This window comes from Parus major, chromosome 2 (assembly GCF_001522545.3).
Source record: "Parus major isolate Abel chromosome 2, Parus_major1.1, whole genome shotgun sequence".
Taxonomy (NCBI): domain Eukaryota; kingdom Metazoa; phylum Chordata; class Aves; order Passeriformes; family Paridae; genus Parus; species Parus major.
Genome location: NC_031769.1, coordinates 20,853,526 through 20,879,722, shown reverse-complemented (window position 1 = coordinate 20,879,722; position 26,197 = coordinate 20,853,526). Strand labels below are relative to the sequence as shown.

At 40.6% G+C, this 26,197-nt stretch overlaps 2 protein-coding genes and 1 long non-coding RNA gene across 8 annotated transcripts in view; 1 reads left to right on the top strand and 2 right to left on the bottom strand.

Moving 5' to 3' along the window:
* Positions 1–8,951, bottom strand: part of NMT2 (N-myristoyltransferase 2) — a 36,235-nt gene extending 27,284 nt beyond the window's left edge. Inside the window, exons 1-2 of the mRNA XM_015617796.3 lie at positions 8,709–8,951; positions 199–334 (exon numbers count right to left, since the gene is read on the bottom strand). Coding sequence (XP_015473282.1) covers positions 199–334; positions 8,709–8,818 — 246 coding nt within the window. The 5' untranslated portion in view covers positions 8,819–8,951. The remainder of the gene's footprint in view (positions 1–198; positions 335–8,708) is intronic.
* On the top strand, positions 7,828–24,536 carry LOC107199975. Of its 4 annotated transcripts, XR_004495772.1 has the most exons (4): positions 7,828–8,024; positions 10,254–10,452; positions 11,349–11,478; positions 17,622–18,335. It is a non-coding gene; the product is annotated as an uncharacterized LOC107199975 (long non-coding RNA). The 4 variants fall into 4 exon arrangements; XR_004495771.1 differs by lacking the exons at positions 10,254–10,452; positions 17,622–18,335 and adding an exon at positions 22,719–24,536; XR_002001334.2 differs by lacking the exon at positions 10,254–10,452.
* FAM171A1 (family with sequence similarity 171 member A1) overlaps positions 18,069–26,197 on the bottom strand; it is an 86,483-nt gene continuing 78,354 nt past the window's right edge. For all 3 annotated transcript variants that reach the window (XM_015617794.2, XM_015617793.1, XM_015617795.1), the window contains 3 exons: positions 25,386–25,502; positions 22,776–22,890; positions 18,069–22,146 (listed from right to left, as the gene is read on the bottom strand). In XM_015617794.2, coding sequence (XP_015473280.1) covers positions 20,445–22,146; positions 22,776–22,890; positions 25,386–25,502 — 1,934 coding nt within the window. In that variant the 3' untranslated portion in view covers positions 18,069–20,444. The remainder of the gene's footprint in view (positions 22,147–22,775; positions 22,891–25,385; positions 25,503–26,197) is intronic.

The following is a 26,197-nucleotide window of genomic DNA, read 5'->3' as shown; positions in this document are numbered from 1 at the left end:
CTCACAGTACACCACCGTGGTGGTGACACCTCTGAAAACACCAGGTCTTGGCTTGCTTCTCTCTGCTCAGGACAGGAACCATTTGTTTAATTTTCACACACTAAGGCAGAACTACCAATTCACTTTTACAACAAGCAACACACAAATTAAAATTAAATTATAAAGCAAGCACAAATTAAAACAGAACCAGGCTCTCACTTTTGAAGGTTGTTGAATTTTAATCTCCTGGGAGTCAGATGCAGAATCTGATTTGGTGCCTCCAGAATTTGGTTTCTCCTTTTTTCTCTTCTGCTTCTTTTTCTTCTTCTTCGCTCCCAAATCCCCTCCAGGACTTCTGCCAGAGATTCAAAGAATGTGCAATGAGAAAAATCAGTACCACTGAGCCTCAAATTTAAAAAAAGTTAAATATGGAAAACCCAGCATTTTGATATGAAAAATCTAACAGCAGTTTGAATGTAAAGAAAAGGCAGCAGAAAGAAAGGAAGGAAGGGGGGAACTGAGAGCACTGATGAAAAACTTCCTGCAAGTGCTGGCTCATTTGTTTTATACTCTGACACCAGCACAACTAGGCATTTTGACATACTCATGTCAAATTGTGACACTACACAGAAACCGGTGCTCTTCTCCAGTCTATTACCCAGCACAAACACAAAATGACCAAATTCAACAGTTTGGAGGAACACAAGAAAGTATGGGAACTGAGGAAAGTAACCTCCTTGGAAACTGAGCAACTATTAGTGCCCCAATACTTTTCCCCCTTTATGCTCAACCATCAGACACATTTGTATTTGAGAAGAATCCAGATGAAACTCTCTGTTTTCAGGAAATTTTGTTCCTAACTTAAGCCACAATAAAAGTCTTGCTGAAATCCCAACAGGAGACAACATAAAACTAACCAAGTATTTGTGCTTTAAAACAATAAGCACCATGGGGTCAACTTCAATTAAAAATCCCCACCAAGAAAGTAAAAATTGCACTTGAGGATTCTGATATATTTTGACTGTTGATAACGTAAGTTATTCTTAAAGGAGATTTTTATTTAACAAATAATCAAGATATAGAATCAAGATTAGATGAGAATTTGTGAAGTGTGGGATGTGTTGGCAACTCTCAGACAGAACAAAAATATAGAGGGTATGAGTTAACATGAAATTGTCTTCAAGAGGCTAATCTCTCAGCAAAACCATATGCACATAATGGAACTGAAGACAGATATCAAGAGTTTGGGGGGCTTGAATGTTTTTCATTGGAAAAAAGTCAATGCAACAAACAGTTGTTTCTTTTAATCCTGGAGGGGGAAAAAACCCAGGTATCATACCGACAAACAGAAAGAAAACTCAGAAGAAAATAACTAAAGTTATTATGACCAACATATTTACAAGGGACACATTATTTGCTGCTGCATGCTCACTTTCAAGATTACAATGACCAGTCTTAGCATCTATACCATGTCTGAGCTGTTATTGTCAAGAAAACACCTTCCTCCAGTTGGGAGGCCCAAAGCCTGCAATTAACCAAACAATGCAACTAAGCAAAGACTGATTTTTCTGAGATCATTACTGTACTTTAGAATAGTCTGTGATGAAAGATCAATTTCAAGAAGTCCTTAACATTCAAAGATACATTGAGTTATGCTCCCAGAAAGAAAGCGTAAATGCCACAGCCTCTAGAACAGGACCAAGTTGCTACTCAGTGAACAACAGTAGAGCAGACCAAACACACTGGAGACATAATAGAGTTTGAAGCATTGCTAGAAGGCTGCAGAAACAAAAGATGGACTTGTATAAGAGATCAGGGAGAAAATCCCCTGTTGCACAATAAGCATGCTGCCGGACCACCTACATGATCCACGACGAATCACAATTTCATTGAATCACAGCACTTAAGTTGGAAACCACACCTTTAAGATCATTGAGCCTAGCATTAACCCAAGTCCACTACTAAACTATATCCCTCAGTGCCACATCTACACATGTTTTCAATACCCCCAAGAATGGTGACTCACCCACTTCCCTGGGGAGCCTTTACCACTACTCAACAACCCCTTTGGCGAAGAGATTTTTCATCACATCCAATCTTACATCTCCCCTGGTGCAAGCTGAGGTCATTTTCTCTTGTCCTGTCATTTGTTACCTGGTAGAAGAGGCTGACCCCCACTCAACTAAAACCTCCTTTCAGGCAGTTGTAGAGAGTTGTAAGATCTCCCCTGAATCTCCTTTTCTCCAGGTTAAACCCCAGTTCCCTCAGACATTCCTCACAGGAGTTACTCTTCAGCCCCTTCACCAGCTTTGCTGCCCTTCCCTGGACATGCTCCAGCACCAGTTTTGAGGCCAGTGAAGGGCTCAAAACTGAACCCAGGATTCAAGGTGTAGCTTCAGCAGTCCAAGAACAAGGGTACAATCACTGTCCCCATCCAGCTGGCCACTCTGTCTGATACAAGCCAGGATGCCATTGGCTTCCTTGGTCACCTGGGCACAGTGTTGACTCATTTAAAATAATAAAATTTGAATCTATCTATAGACCTGCATACCAAACTGACATTTTGTACAGAATTTAAATGCACAACAGACCCAAAAGCCTGGCAAGCGGTTATAAATACAAAACAGTAAAACCTCATGTGTGTATAAGACCTAGGACTTCACCACCTCTATCTGGCAAAACAGATAAAAATACTAGGGAAAGTGATTCCACCTTTGCTGAGATTCATTTAAGGAAGCATTTTTTACTTCCTGCAACTGTCCACAAGCTTCCATTTCCCTGCAACACCTCACATACATCAAACAAATGATGCTGCTGGGTCCCTGAGCTGGCTCCCAAGGGCTTGTGTGCTGAACATCAGGCTATTCGGAGTTTCAGCAAACACTGTTCTTGAACAGACACTCTCAGCAGGCACTGAGCCCCGCCCTGCACCCATGCAGCTCACTTCTCGTCTTTCAGGAGGATCCGGCATCACATACACCACAGGGGAATTCTGCTCACTAGGATTACCCGAGGGTCAATGTTTTATTTAATTTGGTGAAATAATGAACAATTGGACTAAAAAAAAACCGTTTGGCAGCTATGGCGAAAAATCAGCTTTGCCAAGCTTTACTAATGTTACCCCCAGTCAAACTGTACTTTTACCAGGACAATCACAGTTTGTTCTTTGACCAACTCAAGATCATTTTCATATAGAAATGTGTATTCTTCAGCTGGGAAAGAAGGAAGACAGAAGTGAATTGCTGTAAAATATATGTGGCATTTAAAACTACACTACTTGGTTTTGGTGTTTTCTGGTATTTTTTAATCTTCCAAAATCCCAGTCCTTGGTTTATGACCTTCAGGTTTAAATCTTTCACACTGTGTTGCAAAATAAATACTGGTATCTTTGTCTGACAGTTTATCCAGGGATTTCTGAGCAGTTATTTATGCACAGTCTCCTGCTTGGGCCAGTTTATTTTTTACTGTTACAGTCCACACAATGTAAAAAGAGGATTTAAATAGAGTTCTACTCATCCTACTATTTAGGCATGCCTGCAACCCAGATATTTGGCAGCAGGCAGCACACAGAAACTTCTCCTCAGTAAACATGTTTGTCCAACACAAGTTACAGCCAGAGATATCAAGCAAATCAGGGCAGAAGCAAAACTGAAACATCTCAGGATTTTGTGTCCTTCTCATGCTCTGCCTTGAAAAGAACTGAATGGGTATAAAACTGGGAGTGAGAATGGCTGGGAAGGGAGGAACTTTGTTGCTCAACTTCTAGTAATTACAATGAAGTTGACAGCACAAAGGATATGTGAAGGTAACAAGATTGAAACCAAAGACTCCTATTAAAAGCTTTGCTCTGACACTCTTGTGTGCTGACTAAGATCTAAATTCTCCTCTGTCTGGTCAGATACACCTATATGCTGACATGCTGAATTATATCTCACACTTAGAAGCTGTGAGGAAAGAAGTTTCCCATTTTTATATAAGTTGATCTTTAAGCATGAAATCTCTTTTTCCAAACTATTCTGCACCTGTAAAGTGACACAACTCTGAGCACAGGTCCTATGTAGGAAGCAGAAAAGCAATACAGAACTCAGCGTGCTGCCACATCAAGCTGGCAGGTCAGGAAACACAACCTTTTCATGCATCAGACCAATACATCTGCCCCAGTCCACAACACATTATACAAAGAAAACCATTCATTGTTAGACTTCGTGAAGATTTTGACTGTATCAGTCTAGTGGAGACATGCTGATACCAGCAGAACTTTAATGACAGGAGGTCTGTGAGGTTCAGCTATATCTAAGTACAGGCATAATCTAAGGTATTTTTAAATGCACCCACAATGACCATTTTGTCGGTCGGATGAATAAGATAAAGGTGAGGCCAGCATAGAAGTCACATGCAAATCAAAATTCAGTTGAGGCATAAGTAGGGTCAAAAGACCTTATTCTGCCCCAAAATGACTTAATCTTGTCCAGTAACAGGCTGTGGATAGGACTCCAAGACAGTCACTTAGGCCTACAGTTTTATGATTTTGTCTGCAAGTCACAAATGCAAGCCCATGATCCCACCCACATACCTTTCCACTTATGTACACACATCTGGTGTTTTGCATCGATGTGGGAAAAAAATACTTTTGCTTCTCCCTGCATTTGGTGTTTTGGTTGGTTGAGTTTTTTTAAACTGAAAAATGGGAATGAATACTTACTGCATTTGGGGAGAAGTGCAGCAAAGGTGGAGAAACTTACTTTATGAGGCTCAGACCAAATCCATGAAAAGCTGAGATGGAAAAATCAGGAGGAGCATGCCAATTGCCCTGTACAGGTGGTCAAACTGTTTTGGTTCCCTTCATTTGAGATTATCTTTCTCACTGACTAATTATCACTATTATTTTAATTTCCTTTTTGAACACTAAATTATGCTTTAGCAGAAACAGCCTCTTGTAATATCAACATCTGTTTTAAGTTACGTGGAATGGTAATTTTAAGTTACCAATTTCTCAAATTTAAAACCAAACATGTACTTCAGATGTTTATTTTTAAACTGCAAAGGCCTGTGCGGGGTTCTTGCCTTCACAGTACTTCTCTCTCTATGAGTAAGTGAGGTTGCAAAGCTGTATTTCTGAAGATGTTACACAGATCTTTTTGATCACAAAAATCAGGTCTCATGTATATGGGCAAGATTTCAAAAATTTTTAAAGCAGTATTATTTATACTAGAGCTGTCCTTGTTTCATAAAGAAAATGGAGGTTTAGGTGCAAAGGGCTTTCTCATTGCTGTGAAAAACTACCATTAGTTCAAGACGATACAGAAAGGTCTTGACCAGAAGTGTCTGTGCTCTTCAAATTCCACTTACTAACAAACTGCCATTACAAAGAATCTCTCTGCATGAAGATTTCATTTCTATACATTTCAATGCCTGAGAATGCAAGATGTTTAGAACGGAAACCTAGCAGCAATACCTTAAACCCTAACCCAAGAGATTTCCTCAGATCTGCATGTTTCTTCTGCATCACCCTTCAAGTCCATAATCTGTACTCCAAGACATAAAACTCACCTGCTAAAACAGCACTGCTTCCACTACCTTAAAAATATTTGCTTATTTTTTGAATCTAGAAATAGTATTTGTTATGAAGTTGGCCTTTTTTAACAATAATCATAGGTTTATAATACTAAAACATTCAAAGCAAATAATTTGTGAGGGCTGGGGGAGTTGTTTAAAGGTCATACCTTTTCCTCATCTGTTTACTAAATGTTTCATGCCCAAGGCCTTTCTGGCAAGGACCATAAGGAGTTATTTAGAATGTGAGAGACCTTATAAGGCTGGGCATAGCAGGATGGATCCAGGTGCAACAAATACATTTTTTCCACATAAGACACTAACAAAGATATTTTGTAAACCACAGTTTATTACAATACAGAACAAATACAGCATAATATGTCTAGCAGGAGCAAACTACAGAACAGGAAAACAGCAATGAGTCACACAACATACATAATCCTGCATCTGAAAAACAGGAGCAGAATCAGAGGACAAAGACATTTGCACAGTTGAGAGCTATAAAATGGTTATTTTCTGCTGCACTCATTCAGTGCTCAAGCACAAAAAAATCTGCAAACTAAAAAAAAAAACAAAAAAACCCAACAAAACAAAACAAAAAACCCAAAAAAACCAAACCTCCCCCTCCACAAAAGTCATATATATCTAAAAATCATATTTTCCTGTGGGCAATATTCTAAGGACTTATTTTCAAATGTCAAGAAACATCTGGTTAGAACAGATTAAATACAGATCAGCAGCAATAGAGACCACGCAGAATTTAGCAAGTCAGTTGGCAGAGTCATAGTCTCAAGTAGTTGGACTGCTCATAAATTGCTTAAGTATATAAAACCCAATCTAAAAGCTTGAAGCAAACTTTAAAGTTACCTGAAGAATTAATATACAATGACAGGGAGAAAACAGGGAATAATTAATTAGGCTCCTGTTACTATGGGTTAATCTCTTAAATCAAGAGTAGATTTTGCATACTCTGCTGTGAGAGTTTTCCTTTCATTTGCTGGAATTCATTTTGAGTATTTCAGCCTGCAGACAAAGAGTAGCAAACAAGATTTTTCAAAGATTACAGGAAAATAAAGTAATTCAAGAGTCAATGAGACTTCATGCAGCTGATACTAATAATTAAGAAGCTTTTTCTACTGGAATGATCTACCACTAATTTAACTAAACTTCCTATTACTGAAAGTATTCACTTTCTTAATCACAGATGCACAAAACATCTTTTTTTTTTTAATACTCATTAAAATACATCTGGGGTATTCAACAAAAACTAGTTTTGAGTGGGAGACCATACAGGCTACAGTTGGTGTCCCTTAGAGAGCAGTGAGACCTGTGTTGAAGTAGAGCAGCAAGCTGTGATTCAGAACACACCGAAGTGCAATTCTTTGTTCCCTGGCTGCTCCTCACACACTGCACTCGCTGTCACAGCAGCCCAAGCACAGCCACACGCAGAGCTACGCTGCAGAGGACAGCTACAACCCAGGCACGCACACAAACAGGACAGCAAACTGAAGCAGGAATACAATCCAAATGAATTCTGGACAGGATTACCTGGCTATCAAACAACCCCAACTAGGACGCCAGCTCGGTTCCTATGAAGAACAATAAATAACAACTCTCTGCTCTTAGGACTTTACTTTCACATATTTGGGAATCATCAACTGCGACATATTTACTGAAATAAATGTAACAAAAGCACCAAGATAAAAAACCAGTATTTTGTCCCTTTTAATATCCCAAATTTATATTACTGTACTTATTTCTGATGCAATTATTTTAGTGTGCATGCCATTAACTCAACGACAGAGCAGCAAGCATCAAAGTTTTCCCCCTTCCTGCCTTCTAGACAAGTCATCCCTCCGAAGTCTCTTAGATTTCTCTTGCCACGTTTAAGATTGTTGTCAACTAAATCCTAGGGACAGGAGATAACAGAATACATCCTCAAACATCAATCACCTAGAGAAAGGCTCTCAAACAGATCAATCACAAATTCACGAGGAAGATATCTGTGTAGCACTGTATAGATTAACCTAGTTCTATTTTTAGGTTACTCCAGCCACTCCTAGCTGCGACAACAAAGCGCCTTCTCTGCAATCACGTTTCTAACCCCTCAAAAAAGAAAAAAAAAATAAAAAAAAATTAAATGAAGCCGACTTTTGAAACACATTGTTCCCAGTCTTCTGCCCCAAAAGCCTGCAGAGCAAGCCAGAATCTTGGCAGCTCGTGCCCGGACAGAGCCACGCTGCAGCCAGCCCAACAGCGGTCGGGTGGCAGGGGCCGCAGCTATGCTGGCTGCCTCTCCCATCAGCTCCCCAGGCAACTGGAAACACCGCCTGATCCACAGCGTGGGAAGATCTGAGACGCGAGATTAGCGGAGAAGGAACTACAACCAGATATCAGCGTCTGCCCCGGCTACTGCCGTGCTAAAACACGCGCTCTGCTCTGCACAGCGCGTGGATCTGGAGGTATCATCTCTTGGAGGACAATGGGTGACGGTGAGGAGGAGCGGCTGCAGGACAGGCTGCCACAGACGATGTCCGGGCCGGAGCCCGGCCGGGAGGGAGGGAGCGGGCGGTGGGTGTGCATGTGCATGTGGATGAGCGCGGGGCGGCCCGCGGGAGCCGCTCAGCTGGAACCACCCGGAACCACCGGGGGGACACGGGGGCATCTCCCCGCTACAGGGGGATTCCTGACGGCCAAAATTACCCAGAAATGCCCCCAAGCCCTAAAAGCGCCAACAAGAAGGCAGTATTTACCCTCGTTTATACGGCATGATTTCAAGGCCGGTGTCCGGCGGGGAAGTGCCAGCCCCGCCGCCCCCTCACCTCGGGTCGGGCCCAGCCTCCCGCCTCTTCCCTTACGGGCAGAAGGGCGCCGGGCACCGGGCCAGGCGGCGGGGCCGTCCCACACCCGCACGCTGCGGCGGGAGACAGCCCGGCCCGGGGCCGCTCTGCCGCGGACGGCCCAGCGCAGGCGCCGCGGATGAGCCGGGCCGGGCCAGGCCGGGCCGCGCAGGCCGCCCGCCAGCGGGCAGGAGCGGCCGCCACACCCGCCCCGCCGAGGGACCGCACCGGGCATCAGGGGGGCCCGGCCCGGGCACCTCCAGCCCGGCCTCTGCCGCGGCGGAGGAGACGGAGCTGCCTCCCCGAGCCGTGCCCGCTCCCCATGCGCGCCCCTACCCCTTGGCGTGCTCGGTCTCCTCCTCATTGTCGCCGTCTATGCCGCAGGTGTCCTGGTCATCAAGCTCCAGGCTCTGCTGGCTGGCCGCAGACTCGCTGTCCTCCGCCATCACGGGGGAAGGAGGGAGGGGAGGGGCGGGGGAGCCTGTGAAAGAACCGGGACGCACGGGCAGACGCGGTCCGGAGCAGCTCCCTCTAGCTGCGGTCCTTCCCCGCGCCAAAGCCGGGGGACGAGGAGGCGGCGGCCGCCGGGGCTGCCCGGCCGCTCCCGCCACCCCGCGGGGACCGGGGCGGGGCATGCGGGGAGCGCTCCGCGCCCCGTCCCGCCCGGCCCAGCCCAGCCCCGCCCAGTCCAGCCCAGCCCGGTGCGCTCGGGCGGTGCCGCTCCTGGGTGCGGTCCCGCACTACCCCTCTCATGCCGACATCCACGGTGCTTCTCTGGCCCTCTACGGCCCCGGGATCCCGTCCGTAGGCGCTGCCCCCGCAGCCGCGGAAGACCCGAGCGCAGCCCCGGCGTCTCCGTCCCTTGGGTCGGGCCTGCAGCCGATGGGCCTCGGCAGCATCCATGCGCGTTCTACCGGCTCCCCATGTTTCCTTCTCACGCCATAAACACTCAGCCGCCCAAGTTATTTTCATAGGTCTGCTTAGAGCTTTAGCAGTGACTCTAGGTTTGCTGCTAGATGTGGACAAAATACCCAGTTGCTTATGGCAACAAATTGGAAGAAAGGAAGAAAGGCAAATAAATTACTTCAGGTGTAGCTCTGCCTTGCTGCTCCCACTACTGTCAGCCGCCAAAGAACAGAGCAATGTCTAGGGGACCCACCACACCACCATAAATCTCAGCTTTCTTCATTCTACCTTCCAGGTTCTGTCTCTCCCCAGTTATCCAGAACAGAGGCAGTCATGGGTTCTGCCATGGCTACACAAAATGAACCCGTGTCTACAATTCAGAGATGCTTTGAGCCACCTCAAATGCATGTATGAGCATAGGTCCAGATGCACAAATAGGCTTTGCCATTTCTCTGTTTAACTTTTTCCTAGCTGTCTCCCAGAGGAAACTCCAGAACTTAAAATGAAGTTCTATGAACAAAATTTGCTGCTGCAGAGGTTGCTGAGGCAACCCAGGGGCAATCCCAGCACTGCGGCTGGTGGGCACTCACAGCACTTGCTGTTTTTCCCAAAGCCTTTTGTATTTCTACAAGCTCCATGCTAGAAAGCCTGGAATTGAATGGTAATGATTTATGCCCAGGAAAATAAATAAAGAGCAACTTGTGTTAAGTATTGGAACTGTTGCGATTTCCAGGGTCATATCAAGCTTTGTGAATGAGATCCAGAATTTCTGAGTGCTTGGTTTGGCAGTACTGCCAAACACCACATTACAACATAAGAATAGGGTACATCAGTCGTAATTATCTTTGCACTCTTGAAAGTTTAATGTGAGGAACCTGTTGCTACCACCCTATTTGATTTAAGGTTTGACCTGGATTAGTTTTTTCCATTTTTGATTTGAGATGGCATCATATTTTGCTCTGTTGTGTATTGCAGGTGACATGTCAAGTAAAAGATCTCAGTGGCCAAGGAGAAGAAAGATAAATGTCCTTCCAGCTGTCAAACTCAGTGTACTGACCACCAGCCTGCGGATGCCCTTTGTGCCACTGCACTTGGTCCTTTACAACTTAAGAGTTGCCACAGGAACTTGTGATTCAAATGCATGAAATGGAGTCTGTAGTTTACACTTGGCCAAGTATGACTTCCCAGTGTCAAGCCTGTCACTGTAGTTTAGAGGGAGAATGTTTCTATCATGTCACTACACTTTGAAATGACCTTTAGGAGTAAACCTTCATTCAGTTATAATGCATAGGAGAGAAAGGAAATCTCAAAACAAAGGCACAATACCCAATAGTTTTCAATTACAAAAAGCAATTGTAAAGTTGCCCCATAGGCTGGAGAGAAGTTAATCCAGTGATTATGAATGATTTTTTTTCCCTTTATAATAATGTGTAAGAGAAAGTGAAGAACATTATGTCAATGACTAAATGGCTGTATTCAATCACGGTGTTCGAGAAGCTGTAGATTTCACTGTTTTCTTTCCTTTACAATTTTCCTCACTTCATTGAGACAAATGGACTACAGGAAGCCTGGATCCTGACTCTTCTTGCTTTTCATATTGTCAATTAAAGAGGCAATAAGAATTTCTCCCAGCAAGTTACCCTGCTAGGCATCCTGCCTGAAAGGGGGACTATAGCTGCAGAGTGGTTGCTGTTCTGTACTTCATAGCACGTGTGAAGAATTACCTTAAGCATAGTGCAGCTGATATCCTAAGATTATTATCCAGGTTTGACCATTGCAAGGTCAAATGACAGCACTGGATTGTGCTTTGCATTTTATGAAAATTCAACTTTTTTTTATACCACAAGTAGATAACTTCACCAGAAGTGAAAGTTAAGCACCTGTCCTGCCCTGTGGATTTCTTAGGTAGCTTTACTTTTCTGAAATTATGAGACATATTCTCAGAGCATTTAAATTCACGCTGCAGATGCTGCTCAGCAGTTAGGTGCTTGATAGGTGCTGGCTTTCACATGTGTAGTTGTCTTCCAAAAATAGAGCAGCAAGGTGAAAAAATGTATCTTTGAATTTCAGGACCCCAGATGCTCAGCCACAGAGAGTTATTGGAGTATGTACCAGGACAGCAAGCGGCAAACATGGCACCTGCTGTGCCCAAAAAGACTCCCCGTGGGCTTCTGTACTTCCAAGATCTCTGTTCTTGCATGTGAGTATATCCAGGGACCCCCCAAAATGCTGTATGTCAGTACTGCAGACACAACCCACAGACTCTACCAGTCTAAGCAGACCATCAAAAAACATCAGAAATGCTTAAACTTAACCAGGTAAAGAGCTCGTGTTTGTGACAGTGCAAACTTACTGTTTTTAATTGATAAAAAGGACCTCTTTCTAGATCTATAGGGAAGATAAAAGCAAGAGCTTTTTATTTTGTGAAGATTGAAAAGAAGAAAGTACAGTCATTTTGCACAAAAGCTAAAAAAATATTAACAAAGGAAAATGGACTTCCTTTCCAGGAGATACACTTCACTTAATACTAAATGGCATATCATGAAATCAATTAAAATACTTCCAGCATGTAATGAATTATTCATTGGTTGGTTATTTTCATAGGTCTGCTTAGAGCTTTAGCAGTGACTCTAGGTTTGCTGCTAGATGTGGACAAAATACCCAGTTGCTTATGGCAACAAATTGGAAGAAAGGAAGAAAGGCAAATAAATTACTTCAGGTGTAGCTCTGCCTTGCTGCTCCCACTACTGTCAGCCGCCAAAGAACAGAGCAATGTCTAGGGGACCCACCACACCACCATAAATCTCAGCTTTCTTCATTCTACCTTCCAGGTTCTGTCTCTCCCCAGTTATCCAGAACAGAGGCAGTCATGGGTTCTGCCATGGCTACACAAAATGAACCCGTGTCTACAATTCAGAGATGCTTTGAGCCACCTCAAATGCATGTATGAGCATAGGTCCAGATGCACAAATAGGCTTTGCCATTTCTCTGTTTAACTTTTTCCTAGCTGACTCCCAGAAGAAGTGCCAGGACTCAAAATGAAACCCTACAAGCAGTCAAATACTTTGGTCATCTTGGTGGCCAACATGAGTTCACAAGAACCCCAGATTACTGAGGGAGGAGCCATCTTAGTTTGGCAGTAAGAAATTTTGGGGATTGGGAAGCCTGAATTCCCAGGACTGTACAGGAACTGGATGAACCATCAGGTGAGACTGTGCAGTACGTGGGCAGGGTTGTACAATGCTTCTCCTTGCTCTTCTGTGACTGAATACAGCCAGCCAGGCACAGATATTATTTCCCCCAAGCAGCCAGGCATAACCCAGTCCTGTTTACCTGCCTAGCAACACATATTAATTACATCCCAGGGAGCTGGTGATATATAATCCAGCATTCAGCCTATTGCCATCATCTGATTAGTCTATGTGTTTTGAGTATTAAACACTGCAGAAGAAAAGTATCTAAAATTTTCATGCAGTCATAGGACTGCTCCCACCTTTACACAACACATTGAAACATTAATGGCATTTATAATATAAAATGTTTTTGGATTGCAAGTAGCAACTTGATGTAAACATTTTTAATCTTGCAAATTGGAAGCAAAATAGATCCAATTTGAAAATTAGCTACTATTTTAATGTTTCCCCTATTTTCCTAATTAACATTAAAAAAGTATTGAGCAAACAAATATATCTGGACTTTGGTTCATTCAAGCATCTATTATTACTACACTCACATTGTCTTTTTTCTAATTGGCTGCTCTTTATGGTGAAAATGGACATACTGTCTTCCTCAATTCTGAGTGAGAGGCAAGGGTAAAAGAGTAAGATTGGAAAGAAACAGAACAGATGCACCAGAACACTTCTGCATAGTTATGGCAGTTAACAGAAGTAGAAATGGTTAGGGAAGGAAATGAGCTTGTGATCCTACATGTTGCACATGTATTCATGTGAGATCACAGCTCTGTTCTTTATGATTTGTCTCACCCACTCTATCTCTTTTTAGACCCCCCTGCATACCATGCTTGGGGAGCTGCAGCCTCGCTTGTTCCTACAGCCCACTTGCTGATGGCCTGTATGGGCTGCAGCGGTCAAACTGAAGGCAAGCACTCTCAAAGCATCCCATTCTTACTGCTGCACTCTCATTCAACTTTTTTTTATTCCATTTTCAAATGCAGCTCATACCTTCCCTCTTCTCTTTTACAGCTTACCTTTGCACAGAAACATCTATTTCTCCATGCTGGTGCCTTGGCAAGGGCTGTGGGCTGTACAGCACTGAAGAGGGTTAGGCATTTACATGAATAGTGAAAATGTATCAGAGCATTAAAAAAATGTGTATGATAAATAAAAACCTTTGTGCTTAAAGGTATACATGATAAGGATAGAAAGACTTTCATCCTGTTGTTATAGAGATTTCAGTTTTCCAAAGCATCTGTTTTTGATGACTGTTGGAAGCAGGATACAAGACTTACATCAAAGACAGGTTCAAACTGGTTCCAGCTCTGCTCAGTTCCTAGGGCCTCTAGCCCCAAAATGTAAAAAAATACTTAATAATCAGAGCAAAAAATTAAATAATTATTACAAATATAATAATATTTTTCATTTTTATGTCTATTTTTATTCTGAGACCCTTCTCAAATTATGTATATGAATGAGAATTAGTGGTGACAGATTTTTTTGATAAAGACAGTGTTGACACAGGCACTGCAGGACCTTTAAACTGATACTCAGCAATTACTTCTGCCCATCCAATCTCCAAATCAATCCAATTTACTCCGTCAGCTCTGCAACCAGTTCTCTCACTAACCTTTTACACTTCCCCATATCAATGTGCCTGTTGCTTCCTTCTCTTTGCAGGAAGGCTGCAGGTGCAGCCAAGATGCTTTATTTCCCTCATTTTGGATGAAGTGAGCGATACATGTATGAATTATTCTTCATCTCTTGACCATTTCAGTAGTTTTTCCAAAATGAAAGTTTTTAGAGTTTTCTTTTTGTCTGTTTCAGATAGTTCTTTACCCAAAACCAAAAAATAACTCTCTCCTATGACAGATGTGCCTTCTGGGTGGTTAGAAACAAATTAACAGCATGGTTCAGAATGCACACTTATGGCATGGAGAATTACTCTGAATTAAGAAGTGTCTCATAGATGTAGTGTCTTCCCTATGAAGACAATGGAAAATCAGACTCTTATATCTCTTCAATTTCTATGCAGTTTTTTTTAGATTTTACAGTAAGATTTTACCCTTCAGAATTTTACACCTTTGCACACAAGAAAAGAGTCAAGTCAAGTGTGCAACAACTGCAGAGTAACTTACTTAAAATATAGATACTAGACAAGCTTTTTAATTTTTTTTAGATACTTAGACAAAATTTATACATCAGGTCTAGGCCAGAAAGCAAGTATGAATAAATCTCATGGAAGTTGGAGGTACAGCAGAAACTCAGCATCAAGCATAGTTTTGACCCTGCAATGTCAGACCACAAGGACAATTAAGTTAATTAATACAAGCCTTTATGGGCTCTCATGCCGGTTCTTCCAGTCAGTCTGGGTGAGCGACCTTTACTTGGCCATTGCTTGATGTTGAAATGCTGAAACTAGTATTTAAGGCAGCTTTTATATTAAGTGTGTTTATATACATACATGTGAATGTGTATCCATGCACGTGTGTGTGCACACACACACACACACACTTATGTAAGTATACTTTCAAGGATTTCAAGGAAAGAAAGACCAATCCAGCTGTCAAGACAAATACATTTCTCATTGGGAGAACCTGACCATCATGTTTTGCTTCTCTCATTTTTATTGTGTTATTTAATACAGGTGTTAAATTCCAGTTAGAGCAAATGGCATAGCTACAAAGAAAAACTGCCCTCGCCAACACCTAGAAGTAGTTTTCCTGAAAAGTCTAACCATAGGGTGTCACATTGTATGTCCCCTTGATGTGTGGCCTCACAGCATGGCAAAAAACTGAAAGCAGAATCAGGGAGTTTGGTTTATAGAAGGGGCATTCCCTGAAGAGAAAGGAGAGAGAAGCGAAGGCCCACAGCTTCTTTCATCTCAAAGCTCTTTAAACTTCATACAACCATTAAATCACCTAAACCCTTTAAAACACAGTGCTTGTAACAGGACTCACTTTAAATAAGTTCTCTCAGTTTTAATGCCCTACCTCTCTTGCAGCAGGACCAGCCATTCCTTTCAAAGTGAGATTTCTCATCTCAGGATTATTTTAAGCACCACTTCCTCCCTTTATAATATAAAAGTGTCAGGAGCATTCCTCAGTTGGGTTTATTGAGGAGTCTGTCCTTCTAGTCATGTGAACACAAAGTCCTTCTTTACAGAATTACAGAAATAACCTGTAAACAAGTATTTCATTTGTACCTCCCTGTTGTCATCACATTTTCTTTCCCTGTGGCTGTAAGTCTCTAAGGCAGAATAGCTATTTAATGATCAAACAAACTGGCACTGTTCATCCCTAGAAGAAAAGCACATCAATAAAACAAGAAATATTTCAGCTAAGTGATAACAGACCAGGTGCCACAGTTTGCAAAGTAATTACCTGTGGATACCAGAGGATTACAACTGAAAAGAACTAGATACCCTTTCTGTTATAGCTGACAAATAGAAGACCTAATCTCAATTTAACAGTTGGAATTACATGAGTAAATGTAATAAAAAATGCTCCTCTATTCTGAAAATTGCACCTGAAGCTCCAATTCCAATTGTTTTGCAGCATGGAAATAAAAATAGCAGATATGATGAAAATATAGTGTATGTATGTATCTATCCTGGCATATGATAGAGCATAATATTATATATATTATAAATCATGTGTAAGTGTATACACACACACACACACACACACACACAATAATAGTAAGGTTAGCATTATGAGTAAGGCTAGTGTTCAACCTGCCAGTTTATTTGTCTGTAAGCAGAGGAAAAGGAAAAGAATAATTGAATTGCTCCTATTTTTCTCAACTTTGGAAACAGTTAGTAGTTAAATTTGTTTTTATTTTATTTTAATCTAAACACAAGGTCCTATTCACAAGGCAGAATGCAGTACCATCAGTGATGATGCTTTTTGATTTGAATGGAGATGTCACAAGCTGAGTATTTGCCCAGCAAAGAGGCTGGGCAAGGTCCCTCAGCTGACAGGGATCTCTGCACTTGGACTGACAGCAGGCCCAGGCAACAGCTGATGATCCCATGCCAGCTGTCTGCTGGCGTTACTGAAGTTGTTAACTGTGCTTATATTGAAATGATAAAGTGCTTCACACACAGCACATCTGGAGAAGCAATTCACCACCAGGTGGCAGATACCACAACTTGAATTTCAAATGCTGGAGAGACCAAACGGCAGCACTGATTCAGAAAAAACTATCTGTTGCAGATGTATTTTAGAAAAGTAAACAGATACTCTTCTCCTTGGACCGAGTACAAGAATGTACTGCATGGACCCTGCCATGCTCCAAGTTACAGACTATTGATTACTGTGTTACAGTTATTACTGTGTTATAATAAATTTTAATTCCCAGATGAATTCTAAAGAAAAAAAGCCTTTTTTGGTTCACTACTGACTTTCCTAGAGTAAGAGTTAATATCTCATCCAACACTTGCTCATTTATACCTGTACTGTTCAATAGACTAAACCCTACATAGGACATTTGATTTCTTATCCATTTGGAATGTATTGGTTCAGAATAGTGAGCTAAAATTGGTCCCTGAGAGCATTCATGGATAGTATGATGGGCAGAAAATGAAAATTTTGCCAAGGTATTTCAAGAGTGCTTGATTCACTCTGTTGAAGCTATTCAGTCCTCCCTGTAACAAAGAAAAGCATTATGAGCAATTTCCAAATTATGGGCATTCCTCTGTAATCTGTATGTCTCAGATCAGTACAAGTTTGTATAATTTGTCTTGTTAGATTGCAAGTGCTCCAAGGCAGTAACCAGTTTTTGTCGCCGTATCTGCAGAGGGTTTAGCATGCTGGTACCCTGACAAAGCACTTAATCAAATAATAGATCATTTTCATGATAAGTCAAGGTGCTTCACAGATAGTTTAATAAGCTTTGAGAAGCAAGTATTTGAGAAAGAACAAAGTGGGAGCTGGGAGACAACCATGTAGTGAATGGACTCTTAATGAGTGTATTAGCTCTCAACAGTGCTAACATTTCAGAGAGCCTGTGATATAAATGAACCTGAACGTTGAAGATTTGTTTCCAGTATTTTTTTAAGACAAACATATTTTCATTATTTTTGTAAGCTTTGTCCTTAAAAACTTGAGATTTTTTCCCCTACTAATAAGAAAATAATTATAAAATAAGAAAACAATTGCTTTTCTAGGTTATCCTCTACATGGACTTGGAGCTGCTGATGCCAAGACCTATCCAAGTTATACTTTGTTCTCTGTGTTTTATAAGTTTTATTGATTCTTGCTTCACTGTGAAACTGCAATATACAGGCAAGAAAATTTCTTTGCATTTTACTGATAAGTTTTTGAAAATTAAAACATGGAACTTATCACTGGACTTTTAGCTTAGGCACAGCATACTCTAATCTTAACCTGTTACCTGATCTGTGTTAATTCTGTTCCAGTTTCCTTTAGCATATGTGGATGTAGAGAAATACATTTAATAGACAATATATTTTACAAAATTAACCTATCACACCAGTTAAGAAATGCTGTTTTAAAGATTTGAAACATACCTGCATTGTGTTTGTTCAAGTAAAGTTGCTGTATTAGGACCACATATCATCAAATGAATTGTTTTGAACATAAAACCAACACAATTAAAGAAACAAAACACTGCAATTTAATAGCAACAATCTCACTTTACAAGATAGCAATGATGGAAACTTTGCAAAGGAATGTGAAAAAAGAATGTAATTAAAAATGACAGATTTAAGACAACAGAAAACTTGAAATTAAATAGCACAATAATTCTAGTATGTGGAAATTTTATTCAGAATGTTTACTTATGCAGCATTCTGATTAATAAGTGACACTGTATTACCGGCACTTACTGACATCTGATAAATACCATGCCCTTAAAGTAGTATTTTTCTGTTCAGTGACCTTGCACAAACTGACAATAAGTAACCCAGAGCCCAAAACCAGTTCACAAGTGGTCAGTACAAAATTCCTAAACAGAACAGGAAAGGACCTGGCACATACACAACGAGTAAAATGTAATTTAGTGCGAAATGTGGTGATTTCAATATTCAACACACTCCGCAATATTTTAGATTCCCTTTACAACATATACCACTTTCAAACATGAACCAAACAAAAGGTGATCTGGCTTTGTTCATGGAAAGGAGCATTGACCTGGGAACTAGGAAATCGGGATTCAACTCCTGTCTAGAGATCAGGTTCCCAGGTAAGACATACAGTAAGATGGAAATGACAAGACTCAATTTCTATGAAAACCTTGAAATTTACTGAAAATAAAGCAATGAATATGAGTTGGGGCTTATTATTACAAATTAAATAGGAACTATATAGCACTTAAATCCCTTTGGAGATTACTTATTAACTTTAGTAAGCACAACTGCTGCTGTTCTGCATAAAAGTAAGTGAATGAAACATGATAAACTGAATGTATACAAAGGATTTCACAAAAGTGGAAGTCACATACTTCCTCTTTGAACCCAATTCATGAAAAAGTGAGAAGAGTGCAGTAAGTTTGAGTACCCACAGAAATTTCAGAAAGGAAACTGTCCCATGGGAAGTGTGACTCCACAGGGAATTTTGGTGATACCAGGATTTAATTTCCAATGTCTTCAATGATACTTAAGCAAATAATTATGTATTTATCAAGATAAAGAAGATGCTTTTTTGAAAAGGGATCTGAATTTCAGTATTGACTTAAGCTCAGGAGAACGCCAAAAGAAAGTCACACGAGCATAAATATGCATGGGAAAAATGAAACCCAAGTATTTTTCTTTTAAAATGACATTATGTGATAACCACTAACAGAGGAAAAAAATCCACAAAGATACTTTTTGCAGTTTATTTTCAATTATAATTTTTGGATAACCAAGCAGCTCTGTATGGAAAAAGCACAGAAAAGTAATTCTGGCACTTTTGGATAGTACATTTGTTTTTTCCCCAAATTTTTCTAGACACATTCAGTCCACTTGCTCGGTCGATAGTCCATTTTATATGAGCATGATTAGCTCATGTGATAGAGGAAGCTAACAATATATACAGTCAATGAAACTATCTTCTTGGCTACTCTGGGCCCTTTAAAATGTCTTCTAAGTCTATCCTGGCTAAACAGAATCCACAATATACATGATAGCTACAGAATACACTGTATTGAAATGAGAAATGCTCAGCACAAAATGGGACTCTTGGCATGCAGCTTAAAATAAAAGGTAGAAGTTCAGAAGTTTATAAAATCTCAAATGGGGTCAATTAAAAGGACTTAGCAAAAGACGGGACTGTTCATTGTTACTGTAAAAAAGGCACTTTGAGAAAATGGTACCAGAATTGGAGGAATCTTAATTGACACAAAGTTCAGTTTGGTTTCATAAAAAGGCTTCAATGCTAAGGGATGCTACTCAAGTTTCCTGCAGTTGTACATTAAAATAAATTGCTGAGTAGTTTATAATAAAGGACATAAAATGTTTACAACCAACTTGTAAAATTAAGAAAAGCATAGTATAAGCAAAATATTACTAAAAGCAGCAATGCATAGCCTTTCATTGAGATAATGCACAATTTTGGACACCATGTGTCAAACTCCTGTTTTTAAGATACTTTCAGTAGCATTATCAACATAAAATTTGCCTACAAAACAAAAGCTTTACCAGCTCCCATTCATAAGGAGATTGAGGTCATAAACCAACCAAAACAATTTGTCAGTATTTTCAACATCCTGGATGACCAATATCAAGTATATGGAATAACAATCACACTCTTTGTTCAGCCATCTCACTGGAGGCAGCTGTTAAATCAGAGGAATGATTTTAATTCTTTTCTAACATTTACACAGTAATGCATTTAAGTTCTTTCAAATGTTGCTCACCACAGTTTGTTTTTCTCTTTTCTCTCCACAACATAAAAAAAAGAAGAAAAAAAGAAAAAAAATATCAAGCACTTCCACAGAAAGGATATTTGGCAATTTTATACTCCACTGAAGGGTGGATTTTCACAATAGCTCACTTTAGATTGAAAGTCATTAGTGGTCTTTCCTCTCGTTTCTGCCAAGGGCTCTTCTTATCTTCACCTTGGTCATCTTCCTCATCCTCCTCATCTTCATCATCATCTTGAACGGATGTTCCATGTTCAGGACTAGTTAATGGCTCTGGTTTGGTATCCACAGTTCTGGTTTCCTCCTGCAGGCTGGGCAGTTGCACACCACTTCTCTTACTGGTGCCTTCTAGGAGGCATCGGAGAGCATTGTCCTCGGGGCTACAAACTGCTGTTCCACACTCGCTGCCACTTTGGTCCATATCATCCAAGTACACGAGCTGTGTGTAGGCTGTGCTATCTGAAACCTTCCGCTCTCTCTGCTGGTGCTCCTGCACTGGGGGGTGATTCTGTGGCGCAGACAGATGATCTCCTCTTCCCTTTCGGGCAGATTTCGGTTCATTCATGTCAACACCAGAGTCCAAACTGGCATCATTACTCCCGTTCCTACCAGCTCTTTGGAGATCAATGTATGAATGTCTAACGTGAGCATTTGAACGCCCATCTAGAGAAACAAACCATGCTCGAGGATGAGGCAACGGCTTGCCACCTCCTAATTCCATCAAAGCCTTTTCTGTAAGAAGCTGCACTTCACTATTCATCTGAGCCAGGGATGCATCGTTAAGAGAGGCAGGAATGGAAATAGATTCAGACATGGAAGCATTTTGCTGACTCCACTCAGCTGCACCTGCATCTTGCAAATGTTGCTGAGATATTGCTTGGGATGCCAACTGTTGGGGCTGCAGCTGCTGGGCAGAGTGTGGGAAAAGCCGTGTGTGAGGGTTAGGAAGCTCAGCCTGAAGTCTTTCTAGATCAATTTGCTGGTCAGCTGGGACAACCAGGGGCTGGCTAACAAAAGGGTGCTCTCCGGGCAGCTTCATGTAGTGACCTGGGATGACCAGTGCAGGCAAAACCTTTCTGTAAACACTGTCATTGACTTGGTCAACAGAATTGCAGCAGATTAACTGACCTGGTCGAGGGAAAGATGTAGGTCTTTCAAGGTGATCAACTGAACGAGACATCATACAATCAGTTGGTCTGCAGTCTAGCAGCTCTTTTTCAGGGGCTGAAGGTGTGGGGTATATTTGTTCCTGAATATTGTATTTACTTCCAGTAGCAATATGGTTCATAGATACTTGAATTTCTCTCTCTTGCTTTTCAAATAAAGGCTGAGACAGCATAGCATTGTAACTTCTCCTATACTCATCTTTGATAGGGGACTCGTAGCCTTCAGCTGTTTCTGTAGATTTTCTTGTCTTTAGAGGAAAACTATCTGCTGACTTGTGGTAGTCTTTTCTTAGAGACCCACTGGGAGTCAGGTCATCCAAGGAAATTCTGCTCTTGTCTTTCTCCTTGTCAGAGAGCAGTTCCTCTCGGGAGCTAAACTCCTGGGAAGTACTGAAGGAGTGTTTGAGCATAGGTGTATGCATATCTGCTTCTCCAGTAGGTGATACCATCTCCATGTGGACAGCACTGATTAATTCCTTTGCCCCTGAGTTTTCAGTGTGTCCATTGCTAGCAACAGACAATCCACCTGGAAATTCTGACTCACGACGTGAAAATATTAAATTTATATGGGACATTGAGGTTGCTTGATCCTTCTTAGAAGTGTCCAGTGCTGTTGAAAGTTGCAGTTTCTTATGATGTTGACGTGGTCTTAGACATTTTCTTCTATAAAAGCCAATAACAAAAGAAGTTATTATGACTGTTGTGCACAGAAACAAGAGAAACAAGTGTGTCTTAAAGGAAGACTTTTAAGCAGTGATTAGTATTAGGAGAATTGAACTTTTATTACATAATCTAAAAATTAAAAGCTTATCCCAGCAGCAAAGATAAAATTAAAGAATAACTAACGTCATTTGGGAAATATCGCAAGTACCAATTACACACTGGAGTAAATGTCTAGAGAAGGCAAATATATAAAAGCACTCATTAGTACGCATTTGCTGATAATTTAATGTTCGTTTTAATACAATGCCAATAGAAAGATCATTTGCAAATGCAGAACAGGTATGAAGATCTTGAACCTATGCCCATGTTTGATAGGAAGTTACATGGAGAGCACAGGTACAGATGTGTGTGATTCACTCAACTACCATTCTCCCAAAGGCAGGGTTTATATGCTGCATAGGAGGAACACAGAAAATTTGATGTCACTGTTTCTTACTATTTCAAGTGTTTGCTTGTCTTTTCTTGACCCCCCAAAGGAAAATGTTTCACTACAAAAGTTTTTAATCTCATAGGCACAAGAAAGCTTGTATTTTCAACATGAACTAAGTAACCAGGATGGTGAATCTTACCGGCAATAATATAAAAGCAGACACAGCAAGACAAGAAGTATGAGAGCCATCCCTCCTAAAATTGCCAGAAGAAACATTGTGTGATAGCTGGTAATGTCGTGTGTTACAACGGGACCTGGAAGGCCAGAAAAGAGCATTTAGACCTGTAATAATCTGCAAATAGGAAGAGAAACAACAGCCAAACAAGGAGAGGGACACCTTCCCTTATTATGAGGGTGCTAAGCAACACTGCTGCTCATAGCCCTGGTGCCTACTGAACAGACCGTCTCTGGAGAAGAGAGCAAGTTGTGGAGAAAGCATGTGCTGGTTTTCGTGACTGCAAGTCCAACTAGCTCATTCTGTGGAAAAGTGGTTAGTTTCAATGGGAGCGTGCATCAGTGAATTCTGCTTTCCAGGTCCTAATGCTAACACCGTGTGCCAAAGCTCTCACCACTGGAGAAAATCCATCCCAGCATCTCCCAGCACTGTAATGCACAAAGCAGTGCTGTGGGAAAAACTGCTCTTTAACATCTGTGGCTCTTCACAGCAAATAGTGCAGCCACTGCAGTACAGGATTTGCTGGAAGATGTGTTGGTGCTCTGAAGTCTAGATCAATCCAAGCCAAGCAGATCTTCAGTAGCTTTAATTAACAGGCCACTAGTGAAACAGTGTTGTAATTCCAGGTTTAAATAACACATAGTAATGTTCTAACACACAAAGGAATGCAGACATGTGGACAACATCTGTTCACAATTATGCACGTGTGACCCAGTTGGTTTGTAAAATCCTTATGATGATTTTGAAATAAAGACCCAAATTTTCATCTGCAGGCAAGGAGGTACAGCACCAGCTGGCAGACTAGCATGCATGTACTGTGAAGGACAGTAAACCTTGCCAGCTTAGAGGGTTTGGGTTATAAGGTTTGCAAAACCTCATCTGTGAATTTTGAGTGGTCTGTAGAGCCACTGCTAGGAAAACAAAGACAACTTTTGTCGATTTTTGAGATAAGAAATCAAATAGATTAAATTAGGAGATAAAATATAGAAAAATACATTAACTCATTAAAAGTAACATAAATTATATTGCATTTGGGAAATTGAAATATTAATACACTCTGTCCCACCACTACCATTACATAATAGATTTTGCTGTTGCTTTAGGACATTAAGCAAAAAGAAGACAAGATAAATCGCTTGAATTTTTCAGGAAAATATTGTTCCCATTGCAACAAAGTTTTATGAACTCAGATCTAGCCTCAGAGGGAAGGAAAAGTTAAATACAAGTAGAAACTGCCATGCAAGGTAAATCACAAGGAAAAATAAGCCTTCTCCTGTTAAGAGTTACATGCCATGTAACCTCAGAGTTACAAGCACAGTAACTAGAGTAACTTCCTTGCAATCTGGGACAGAGCTGTACTGAGAAATGTTTGGCTCAGAGCAGTTACTTTTTCTTAAAGAGCAATTATTTTGTAAAATGCCATTAAATTTAATATGATAACTTATTCAGATCTGTACCTGCCTCTAAATTATGTTCAGCAATTAATCAGCTGAATATCCCAGCATTTAATAGCTATGATTTAATAGAACTTCAAATAAAAAGCTCATATATTATGAAATAATTTCATGATATGTAGGAGTAGACTTTAAAACCTTTCCTCATGTAAGAATTTGTTTTGTTGGTTATATTTAGTTTATTGAGCTTGCACAACCAAGGCAAGCATGCTTTCATTTCTACTGGATAAGATTTTTAGCTGGAAAACATAATAAAGAAAATCTGTAAGGAGTTCTGGGTTGTTTTACTTTGTTTTTTTTGCTTTGTTTTGATTAATTGATTGGGTTTTTGTACACAAAGATATCTCAGATTATTGGTGGTTGAAGAGCTAATACCAAGAAATCTGAGGCAGCCACAGAAAGAAAAAAAGGAAGCACGAGCTGCAGCATTAATAATCTCCTAAGCACATATAATTAATGCCTAGTTCAAAGCCTTTTTTTTACAGTTGTGCCAAGAGGTTTTTTAGATGACAACCAGTCAGCTCTCTACTAATGCCACCCTAATATACCTCCTAAGTTATTGTCCTAGTTTAAGGACACCCCAGGACAGTTATTCTCAGTGTAAATTGTCACCAAAATGATGCAAAGCATTACTCAGGGCAAAATGGGCATTTTCAGCCCAATAGGAAAAGGTGTCAATCCATCCATCCATCCATCCATCTGTAAGTATCTAACCCAGGATAATGCTGGCTTTAGATGAATCCATATTTCTGTGAGTTTCTGTACAGAAACTCCACAGCACCTGTTTTTCTACCTGCTGGAACACCAACACACTGATGTTATGACTCCCATCATTTTCTAGCAATGGCTCTACCAGGCAGTGGTGACACAAATGCATCAAAGCAGGAATACTTTGAAATGCTCCCTATTAAAATGACAGACACATTTTGAGCACCAGGGTTTCCCCACACAATTCTGAAAAGATTTTAACCCTTTACTTTCAGATTTCTGTTTTCTAATAATCCATTATTGATCAAGCTGTGGCATCTCAGATGAGGTCATTCTGAAAAATATAAACATTGTATTTGAATAAATAATTACCCAGTGCTGCAAATATCAATAAAATCCAATTCCATCTTACCTGGGATAGTAGGTGACATAGCTGCAACCCAGTAGCCCAGCTGAGGTGCAATATAAGTCCAAGTCAACTGATTTCCTTCTTGTTGTACAATGCCCAAACTACTCTTCAGCCATGTCCCTGTAAATGTAAAAGTTGTAGGAAGATGTTACAGATATTCACATGTTCCTCTGCAAAAAAGAGGAAAATCAAGCAGTAACAAAACCTATCCACGTGTGGTAGGGATTGTGTGTGCTGCTGTGAATTGGAAAGTTGTGCCTTCTGGTCACTGGCATTTGAGAGCGCCCATGGCTTTCTCAGGAGCAAAAAAACCCCAAATCCAAAACCTTTAAGATTAAATAAAACTAGTAAATCTTCAAAACCTGTTAAAAGAAAATATTTATTGTCATTGGGTTCCCCTATTTTGAAGATGGATATTCCTGAAGCTGATTACATGCAGCCAGCCCACTTAAAAATGTAGTTCAAGAGACATCACATCTCTCAGACCACACTGGAGTTCTACACACCATATTTCCAGCAGCTTTCCAGCGGCCCTGGCTGTTAACTTCTAGAAGACAGAGGAAAATGCTTCTTCAAAATGGTTTTCCTATATAGAAAGCAAATTATCGCCAATGACTAGAATTACACTGTACCATCACTGTGATCAACTCCATTAATCATTCAGTATCTGCATAATACCCTCATAAATACTGTTTGGTAACAGATGATTTTTTAAAAGCATATTTCCCAAAGGAAACAAAATACTTTATTTTTTTATTTTTTTTTTAGAATTATGAAATGATAATTCCAAAGTAAGTAAGACTAACAATTTTAAA